Source organism: Saccoglossus kowalevskii, chromosome 19 (assembly GCF_978046115.1).
Source record: "Saccoglossus kowalevskii chromosome 19, keSacKowa6.1, whole genome shotgun sequence".
Taxonomy (NCBI): domain Eukaryota; kingdom Metazoa; phylum Hemichordata; class Enteropneusta; family Harrimaniidae; genus Saccoglossus; species Saccoglossus kowalevskii.
Window position 1 is genome coordinate 26,592,373 of NC_140659.1, and position 11,214 is coordinate 26,603,586.

The window sequence follows — 11,214 nt, forward strand, 5'->3', positions numbered from 1 at the left end:
TTATCAAAGTTAATTTAATATTTTCAGAAAAAAAGAAAACACATTCGACTAGCGAATGACATATAAATAATAAATCATAATAGACTCATGATGTGACCTTCCTAGCAGATCAATTGTAGAATAAAAGAAAATACAAATATAATTTCCAAGTTAAAAGTTCATAGCCGCAATAGTGCTATCTGCAGCCACACTCGGCAACAACCATACCGTCGTATTTGTACTTATACGTCACAACGCCAGCATCGTCATAATATAAAATAGAAATCGGGTCCAGTTTCGTCGGAACGCATGACACGCGGGAAACTTTGGAGGGTTTCGCTGAATGGACTAACGTTTGCACGATAGCGTGTTTTGTAGGAGACCAATGATCCGTCAGAGGAAAGGTACATTTGCCATTGCACTGGTAAGCTTGGTATCCCTTCGGTGCAATGATCCACTCATCCCAGCCAATATCTTTGAAGTGGACGTACATTGGTTGCCGTTGACATGCGTTTTTTGAGCCTGCTCTTTTCATTCTATTCAGCGCGTTTTCCGATTTCTGCGGCAAACCAACACTAATTTCATGTTCAATAAACTCCTCGCGCTCCTGCAGTCTTTCAAGCCGCATTCCAGCCGCGCTTCTGTCGTTTGAGAACACTACTAATATAGGCTCCCGCTTATCCACTTTGTCCATATCTATCCAAATATTTCCAGCCGCGATTTCGGCGATATTTTCCACTCGGAGGATCAATTGCTGAACATTTCTTTGGTCCTCCACCCATTTTCTGACAGCTTCTGAAATATCTATAGTTTGCCACCCATCTTTATTTTCATATGAGTACTTGGATGCAAGGGACACCATCTTGTTCTCCGTCGTTTGGAAAATGGTCAATCGATACAGAACACCTGATGCCAATTGGTTTCCAAGGCTACGAACTCTCACGTAAATCCGAAGTTCCGCCATATTTACCCACTCGTGTCTCGGGGACGTCACGTTGAATAGGAGATTGTATTCCCGTGTGGTAAGGCTGGCTTGCTGTTCCCTGCCAACTTGGAGTGCGTTTAAACCCGAGTCGTTTTCCAAGTATTCGCCGACATCTGGAAACGAATTAAATCTGTTACATTGATAAGAACTATCTTATATTTTGGGTGGGAAAATGTTTCTCTTAAAAATTCATCGCAAAATGGCCGGCTTAATGCGGCATGGGAGATCTAATTTTTCGCACATAAGCCACATAAAATATATAAATTTCGATCGAGAAGATTAAAAATGCTTTGGGGGGGGGGTAAAACGCCCAACGGTTACTGTGACAATTTTGATACGAAACGCGAAAAAAATGAACTTCTAAAATTGTAGATAAAATGTATTTTCTTTTGTCTATTTAATCAACCAACATGTACATACGCGGGAGATCATTAAAGTTTCGAAACAAATGAATATAAAACTAAAAGTAGTAAATGTGAAGTAGGGGGAATGTATCAACGATTACTTACATTCGTTGGAAAAACTTCGTATAATACTTGCTGTAGGATGCGCGTACTTATCCTCTGCAAACTTTTGATAAAGTTCAATCATGTACTGCGGCACTATTTTAGGCAGACCCTCCGCGGCAGCAACATCATCTTTGTTCTCGGCGTCCATTCCTTTGGAGATATCTCTATCGTTGAAATCTGGATATGCGATAGAATCCTCTCTTTCACTCTCGTCAAACTCAGACTCGAAGATATCGTCGTTGTTATAGCTTCCTTTCATGGCCGGTACCATCCTGTTCTTCCATATCTTGTTAAACCCACGAACGGAGACATCGTTGAAGTATGAATCGGGATCGTTTTTCATAGATTGCCTTGTCGACACAGAACCACTTATTTCAGCGTTCGTACTGATACCCCTAGTAGCCAATACAATTGTCAATATCAGCCTACTCAAAACATTGAGTCTGGATGGGTAAGAAATCACCATTGCAACCACTGATTCGCGTACTAGGATGCAAATTGGTCTAACAAACTCAAGATATTAGATATGCGGGGCACTTGAACAGGCGAGCGGAGAATTGAGACCTGTTGCAAAAAAGTGGCTATATAAACATATTTCGCGTGCTCCTCATCGAAAGAACTTCGAGAATTGTATCTCTCCCCTGAGATTACAAATATTTGCTTGCTTAAGTATGACCTTTAACCGGTTCTCCTCTTCGAATCGGTGGTCATCCGTCAGTTGCCCTGAAGTGGATGTTTACGGATCCGACTTTAGTAGAGAGATAACAAACGCATATTTCATTTTGAACATCAAAAATCAAATCTCAAATTTTAAATTCGTACAGATTTGCCAGCGATGGTTGGTTTTTTAATGGTCTTTCTTCATCAGTTCGTGAAGTAAATTCATTATAAACAGTAGCGACACGTTTGGTAGAAAATTGCGATAAAAAAAACTGTACTTCTAAAATTAGGACGACTGCCATGGGAGGAGCCAATATAAGGAGGCTTTTAACCAAGCATTAAGTTATATCGTTTAGGAAGACTGCCTTGCAATTCCATGGTCATTAGAGAACTGATACCGAAGAACGAAAAACAGTACATTCCTTCATAAAGAGATTCGATAAGAACACATATTTATCCGTCTCTCCTGGCGTGGAGTTAGGTCACTCGTCCATATCGGGGTTAAACTAACTCAGATAACGTTCCGATCTATTGGCAATTGTTGCTAATTCGCTTGGAAATATGTTCAATGTACGTGGTGCCTAATAATAACTTAATGCTTTAAAAATAGCATCAATGCATGGAACATTGTCAGCATGCACTCCAAACAACTCGACTTTCATATGACCCATAGAAGGACCGGATACTAATATATTTTATCGAGTTTTGTCGCCGGAGACTCTTGAAACAGCTACCTCCCCTCTATTCAACATCCCTCAAATTTATGTCATGTTATTCGAATTGCACATTGCCAACCAATTTAAGGTTTTTCACGAGTACGTTGAAATGTCTCGCCTCGTTTCGCGATTTGAACGACACCTTGCCGTATAGTAATATGGTATGGTAGTACACATTGCCAAGTTTACAGTCACTATTGTAAGAAGAATGAATCGATTTTAGTCACTTAGTTGTAAATTGAAAATAAATGAGCGGATTATATTAAACCGCTAAAGATAACGACCCTGCCGATGTCAAGTTGTGTGTTCGATACATCACATCATGCTATCGCAGTGGTTCTCTTGTATTCTCAGTAAAAAAATACTTTTTTTTTTAATCCGATTCCAAGTTGAAGTCTTACTAGTATAGTACGTATGCATAACATGTCAGTATCATAACTATATCGACATAGCTGAGATCGGTGAATATGGCGTTGACTATACGGGGAAATTAAGAACGCCAGTCGATACTCGGTAAACTGATGCTGGATAACATTTTAATGACACGATGTTATACCGAGGTTAGTGGACTCTTAAAAATCTAAGGGCATATCTATCGGCTGGTAGTGAAGGAGAAAGACCAAAACAAGACGCTCATTATAGTGGTAGATAAGATGAACTTGAGAAAACAGAAGTTAGCGGCCGGCGTGGCTGTGTAGTTTATAGACAGAGCTAAAGACAGTCACAAATCTGACATATGTTTCCCGTCAACTAAATTCAGTGTATTTTATTGTTATCTGGGTACGGCATCTTTTCGAACGCTTTCTGATCAGATGTGAATCTCGAATGTGCGTTATGAAAACTACTACTAACATTCCAATGCACAAATTACCGGAAATCGTGTTGTCGCGAAATATTTGCATAATCCTTGACGTAGTCACCATCGTGCATTTTTCGTCGAAGCCCATCCCATTTATGTGTAAGAACTGTTTCCAAACATAGTAATGAATTAATTCTGATATAACAACTATGCAACACCACTCTGTTTTCTTTCCTGTGTAAGTATGCTGAATTGTTAGCATTGCAAAATGTCGGTCAATCGACCTGCATTTTTAAGTTGGTAATCTGGGCGTTTGCCGCATTCCATGCACCGCGTTGAGGCCGGCATGAGAAAATAGAATTTGGTGTTCACTGCACGTTGAGTTGGTAAATATGCAGTTGGTTGTCCAGTCCATATTATTCATTGGTGCTCCAAGATAATTCTGCATGTGATTGGAAATAATGATAAATTTCGTAGATTAGAAACTAATTACTATCTATTCATATGCAAATTATTCACAGGTGGGATTTCATCGTGCTCGATTGGTTACTGGCTAAGTAGCCAGGTGCTTGTAAGTATACAGTAGGTAGATTATTCTGTTATATTCAGTCTTGTTTGCAAACAACTCACAGGTTTGTTTTCACATGTCGAATTCTGAGGTTTTCTGCTATCATGGTCGTTGGTGGCGCACCACGTGAACATTTGGTTCAACAAAGATCTCTCTGATTCCGCGCAAACAAATATCCCGAAGTACGCACATTTACGGGTATCCGGTGAAAACGTTACTCCCAAATTCCAGCATATTTTGGGAAAATATTCCCGTTTAGTCGATCGTGAAGATTGCGTCCCAAGGAAACCCATAAACCGATGAGCATGTCGGATATGCCCGACACTACTATTTCTGTCTCAAAGTAAAAAAAAAGGTCATCCAAAAAATTATTTGATAAACAAGTGACTTTGAATTTGGGTTCAGCCCTCAGATATAATGCCATTCCACTCATGTAGGTAAAATGAAAATATTGTGAAATGGTTAAATATTCAAACATTTTATTCTGAAACTACAAGGTGACTTTGTACTGATTAACACAAAGTATATAAAGTCACTCAATTAGGAAGTCTAAATATTGTTTATTTTTTATTTGAAAGTGACTGGATTTTAAAAACGTTTGTAGGGGAAATAGAAATATATGTGCGTCTAAAATTAACATAGTAAATTTTCTGTTCACTGTGAGGTCTCGCGTTATGCGTGAACTACTAACACACATCTACCCCGATATCATTTTACTCCTGTGTATAATGTGTTATCATGTATGTGAAGTTGATTGAACCTTAAAACCAAATAATTGAACAAAGACAAATGTCAGACAGTGAGTTTTGAGAGCTGACCTACATGCAATCAATCATTTATTATAAGCGAAATTATATATTACCAGTTGATAATTAAGTTGAAGTAAATTTGAAATAAGCGCTTAAATACTTATTGTTTACAGATCTACAGTCGCCAGAGGTAAAATTGTGTTTTTTTATATATATTTGACATAACATATACATTTTGTATATTTTTTTTTTCATTTAATGGGAAAACGATATTTGATCGAGTGCATGATGTATATCATCTTGGATAGTCAGTATTCAGACAGATCCCTTGACAGGATACTTAGGGGGTAACGTTTCCGCTCGTTCTAAGCAATAGTGTAATGATTATATTGGAGAAGAATCAATATTTCAAAATTATGAGTCATATTCGCAAATACTGTGGAAGGTGGTGAGATGTAATATTTGTCACTGGGTGGCGATTGACTTCGGGTGGAAGCCTACTCATAAATGAAAATTTCTAGAAATTTTGTGTGTGCAATTATCTTCACTCCTGGCCAATATAAATGTATTTAAAAAATCTGTAGGTCACTAGCCCGTTTTAATGGAAAACATTGTTGGTTCGTTCGTATTTTAATGGTTCACATGACGGATATATTAAGCCATATCTTTAGGTTGATGATTAGATGGGATGCTTTTTAATCCTGAATATTCTAAAATTATAGTTTTAATTAATAAAGAAAATGCAGTTTGTATTGTATTTGTAAAATTAGGCGAAATTAACAAGATGGTACGATGTCGATGATGGCGCCGAAGACGTGGTCTCTTCGATATCGTCTCGTCTCTAAGATAGGAGTATGGACCACTAGCGCCATCAACGGTGCTCAAGTACGATTGGCAACGCTTAACTGTTCTTTTGCCATCCAGGAGAGATCGGTTAAAAAGCTTTCTACTCCATTATGCTGCTACAGTGGAAATAACGGTGAAATAACACATATGTGGATATATACACGAGTATGTATTAAACAACGTCGGTAATTTACACCGCGAACCAGAAATGTTGCAAGTTAATATCCAATATTTATTATGTCCTGTACTTTGCCTGATTACGATTAAACACTGTTTGTTTCTGAGAAAATTATTGCGATAATTAAGTAAATATTTCGAAATTGGTATATTCTAAGAGTACGATTTCCTTTATTTTGTAAACCCTCTAATTCAGAATCACTGCTAGGAGATGTATACGTATAAATGATATTCATATTTACGATGCTTTCATGGGATTAAACTTCATGAAAATTTACTTTAGGGTGCTCTTACTTGTGACATTTCTGGGATTTGCGAAAAATTAAATCCATTAAATGTCACAGTGATGATTAATAATTTTTTCATTCATTAGTGAATTATTCAGTGTTTTTTTGGCTTTGAGAACACGTCGATTGAGTGTTGTTGTGCCTTTGGAATATTTACGTTTTCATATAAATTTGTTTTCGTATGCTTTGGTAAATAATGTATTTTTGTATTAGCATCAATAGACTGTGATATATATTATAAATAATAAATAAATAAATCAGAATAAGTCAGACGTCCTAATGTCGCTATAACGTGTCTGTCGGTTACGTTTCAGATGAAATAACAATTATGCTGAGGCGGAGGCGAAATTACCAGCTGAAGTTAGAATTACCGGATAATGTGCGAATGTATTTTTTGTGTTTGTTTGTTTGCTTGTTTGTTTGTTTACTCAAAATTTCCTTTTCTATAGACGTATATTACGTAGTACCATTCTGTCCTTGGTTTCTGGTTCTATCCTATCCGCCCCATCGGAATTATTGGTCCACACCTATATATCTTTCTCTGTGAATTGTACATGCCAAAATGAATGCCGCAGTGTCGTGAATCCAGGCATAAGATTGGCTGCACAATGCATTATGTATCACGGCTTTTTCCAATATGCATACCGAGTCTTCAGTAAATGTCACATGAAATGCTGCCGCGGTGCCGTTACTTGTAGCCGACTGTCGACAACAGGAATACAAATTCGCCGCGAGCCGTTGTTTATCGTAGCTGGGTGCCATGTGAGTTGATCAGTCGTGACTCGCCGCAAATCGCATCAACGTTGCATGAATAGTGCACAACAGGCCAATTACGGTGTCTTATTTAAAGCTAATGGCAAACCAGAGAGAAAGAGAAAGAAAATCAGCGAAGAAAATAAAATCCCACAAAAGTCCAATTTACGCAGCAGGAAACAAATAGTGACTTGGATAGGTTTAAATGAACGGCGTATATCAAATCACTGCATGTATCGACTTTATTGTGGTGTATGCCTAATCAGTGTCGACCTGCTGCGAAGAACACCGAGCACCGAGCGAGGAGATTGACCTGCACTGAGATAGGAGGGTGGGGGGTAATACATAGGGGATGCGGTCTTGATGAGTGATTTCCGGGTGCTATTTTGGCACTCTCGATCTTTAATAATTTGGTACATTTTTCGCCTTTCTGTATAACACCGCCTTCAACGACCACACCTCATAGCTTGATTGTCTTTCAAGTTAAAACGGCGTCTTTTCTATTTTTTTCTTTCCTGAAAAATAACATTTGATCATATCATAAATTACATGCAATAACAACTATGAGTCCACTTATATTGCTCGCGAACACTACAATGTTATATTTATTTTCTGTTACCATATTTGTCATATTCATTAAAATTTGACTTTTTACATAAACAAATTTACTTGATCGACTGGCTTATGCATTATCTGTGACTTTCGGGTGTTACGAGTTACAAGGGAGCTCCATCGTGTTACTAACGTCTTTGGGAGCGTTACTATAACTAATCTCAGCGCCGGCGGATTTTGACTTTTGATACCAGTAATATTCGGTAATTGGTGAACTCAGTGTTTCCATCATACAAAGATGGCATTTAATGTGATGTTTCACTATGAACTATGGTTTAACCCTGCAAATCATCGCTATAATTATTACAATCAGTCTGTGCCGTACGACCTCAATAGTGATCACCGACCTCGTTATTGAGAAAGGACTGTTTATATAAAGACGCACAAAACTACAAGTTACCGTTAAAATTGAAAAAAAAAATACATTTTTGAAACTCTGAAAAACAAATGAAAGAATCGCTCACTGGAAATCATTGAAAACCATTTCCTAGTTTGATTTATTCAACTTGAACGACGGTTGAAGAGAGCGGTATATAAGAGAAGATGACAGCGGAGAGATAGAGATCATACAATTGGTGCCCCAGTGTGTCTGATTGGCTGAAAGGTTATAGACATCCGGTCGTTTGGGATAATTTAGATGCTAAAAAATGCAATTGCTAACTTTTGTACTGGGTAATGATTGTCATACTAGGTAATTTTCTTCTAGACAAATAATTAATAAATATTTCGATACTACGAATACACACATGGAACAAATTAGTAATACAGTACTGCACATGCGCATTGGAGCTTATCGATTCTCAAACTTTTGTGAAGTATTCTTGGCGTACTTCGGAAATGAGTCATCCGTCTTGTGATTTTCTTGTTTTGCCATCGCATATTGAAGCCGATAATTTCTCCCATTACAATTCGAGGCATAACAGAATACAAGTCTGTAAGAACGACACTCTGTAATGGAATTTTAATAAGACAATTACCAACTGCCGCGCTCGTGGAAATTTACATCAATATTGTGGAAAAATGGATTACAGTCGAAAAATAGCCGAATTTATCAAAAATTGACAGGAGTGCGAAAAATGCATAATCCATTTAACCTGCCGACACAGGTAACTACGGTAACCAGAAAAATAAAATTAAACCTGGCCCAGCTGGGACTTCAGTTTCTTTCACGTGTCGTTCTAATTTGCCAATCATTACAAACGAATGAATGGAATTCAATTATCAATTCTCTTACGAATATGAAACAATTTTGCTGTCCCTTGCGACATTTTCATCGTACTTCGTATCCTTCACGTCCTATTTAAGGGACGTAATTAGATTCTCTCTGAGCACGTGTCGATGAATTCTAGCAGGGTTCGGTTATTCGATAATACTGTCTTGAACAAAAGACGATGACATAATATTTCAAAGTCAATGCGTTTCGGTCAGACAAATTAGTTTTTTCGACCTGGTTAGCTACTTGAGTCATAATCGCATAGACAGCGTTAATACAGATTGTAAATCTTTTGTGAATAAAAAAAAAAAAGAAGTTCAAAAAGTGTTTTCCATCTCGTTAATCATAATTAATGCATGCGTCGATGTGCCTGATCTGGCTATTTTCAGTGAATAGGGAATGATTCGTAGTATAATTAAATTATGCTACTGATTATACGGTATTATTCCACACTCGTGTCGAGTTGTTTGTTACTGGGGTATTCAAATAACATGTAGACAACTTCCGGGTATGGAAAACATATATCCCATGTCACATAGCGTTCACTTTTAATACAGTATATCGTAGTTAACTGACCTCATGTCAAGATCAGAACATTTTCGCCCACGTGTACATTTGATTAATTTAATAAACAACGAAAAACGTTGCCATTCATCAATATAAAACAATTCCGCCTCATAATATTATATTATTTTTATATGAATCAGTTATTTGCGACAAAACGCCATTTTTCCGCGTTGACTGGCTAACAGCACCCAATAAAATGGAATTGTCACCTCCCAGCCCATAATAAATAAGATTCGATAAAAATAACGCAATAAATGTAAACGCTGACTATCAGTGCAGTGTTTTTATAGTGTGTGTAAAGTAAGAGATTGTGTTATCAATTTCAATACGTGAATTGGTGAGGAGAAATCAACAACATCCAACAGGGGGAAATGAAAGAATTTAAACCATGAGCTTGAGTTTTCAGAACGTCTAAACGAAGAGTTTGTTTGTCGGAATTTACAGCCTGCCAGTCGGTAAAATTGCGGGTATGCGGCCAATATTTTTATTTGAGCAAGACAAAACGCCGTCCAAGTCGTCGCACGGCGCGCATTGAATTTAGCGTAAACGAACAATGTAAATACGCGCGTTGTAAAGGTTGCAAGATGCTGACATAAGTGTGGAGTTACACAAATAACCACACCCATATTTTGGAAACCACTCCCATATTTGTGAAATCACGCCTTAGTGTAACTCGATGTAACAAAACAAATGTTCGGAGTGTAGCGGGAAAACTGTAAGGCAGGCGGGACTGCGGCACACACCATCTATAGTCAACACTACGGTACATTATACCGTCAACCATATGCAGCACTTAGTCTGCCGGCTCATATAGTATGCTACTCACGATGTAATAACAAAGCACACAATTAAAAGAAAGTACGTTTGAGTTTTCACTATATTTCTGTGATTAGAAAATTGCTCACGTTATCGGGAAGTTATCGCTGTTTAAATTAACGCACGTCAATTTAAACATGTTTGCTGTTGTACTCGTGAGATGAATTGTAATTGGTATAAACAGGTAGACCATACACCCAGGGGTTGATGTGCCAGGAAACGCAACATGTGAACAAACGGACAAATGGGCTGAGGGAACAGCATCATGAACAAACCCTTTGATATGATAATTGAGAAATTGTCGTTCAAGACAGGAACGTGGTGTACTTTCCATATTTTGAGAAGTATATTTTCAATTATATGCTTTGTATTGGCCGTCAAACTGTGACGTATTTTAGCATGTTTGTCAACCAGCATGTTAATGATTAATAACAAGTATCGCTTACTGATCAGTACTAATTCACGTCCTGTTCTGTTGACGTTGCGCATAACGATTTTCATAAAAATACGTGTTTATTTAATAACAACAGCAGCGACAATTTTTATCTTCGGACGCGAACAACCAATCACTGCGCATGCACGCACACACGATCGCGCGCAAAACATAAACAAGTGAGACGGCCAATACTCGCATTGTACCCACGTGCATAACGGGGTCGGTGTCTGTGGCACATTAAGTTATTGTCTACGTTTTGATTTACCTGATTAATTCTGTGATTTCTCAGCGGCAGTTCACCATCCGGCTGACTTTTGTCGTTAATTTTCTTGATTAAGTTATTTTTCTTCTCTATACTCTAAAATTAACTCTAGACCGTTGATAAATTTGGACAAATAGTGATAGGCAGTAGCAATAAATGCTGCGCTGATAAATGCGGTAAGATGGAATTCACGACCTGTACGCGGAAAATATCTAAATAGGAATGATAGCAGGACTGCATATTAACGCAGGCACAGAGAAGAAAATGCGCTTTTTTTATT

The 11,214-nt window shown here is 37.8% G+C and overlaps 1 protein-coding gene across 1 annotated transcript; it reads right to left on the reverse strand.

The window, feature by feature from the left end:
- On the reverse strand, positions 1–1,939 carry LOC100376776 (bone morphogenetic protein 10-like). Its single transcript, XM_002735351.3, has 2 exons — positions 1,474–1,939; positions 1–1,077 (listed from the first exon to the last, which is right to left on the reverse strand). The coding sequence occupies exons 1-2, from the start codon at positions 1,937–1,939 to the stop codon at positions 176–178; spliced, it is 1,368 nt and encodes a 455-aa protein (XP_002735397.3). The 3' UTR covers positions 1–175.
- Between the last annotated feature and the right edge of the window lie 9,275 nt (positions 1,940–11,214).

Excerpts from the sequence above, each read along its gene's own strand:
- LOC100376776 (XM_002735351.3), bottom strand. The coding sequence starts at position 1,939 with ATGGTGATTTCTTACCCATCCAGACTCAATGTTTTGAGTAGGCTGATA. Across the intron at positions 1,078-1,473 it reads ACGAAGTTTTTCCAACGAAT|ATGTCGGCGAATACTTGGAA; the intron begins GTAAGTAATCGT and ends ATTCGTTTCCAG.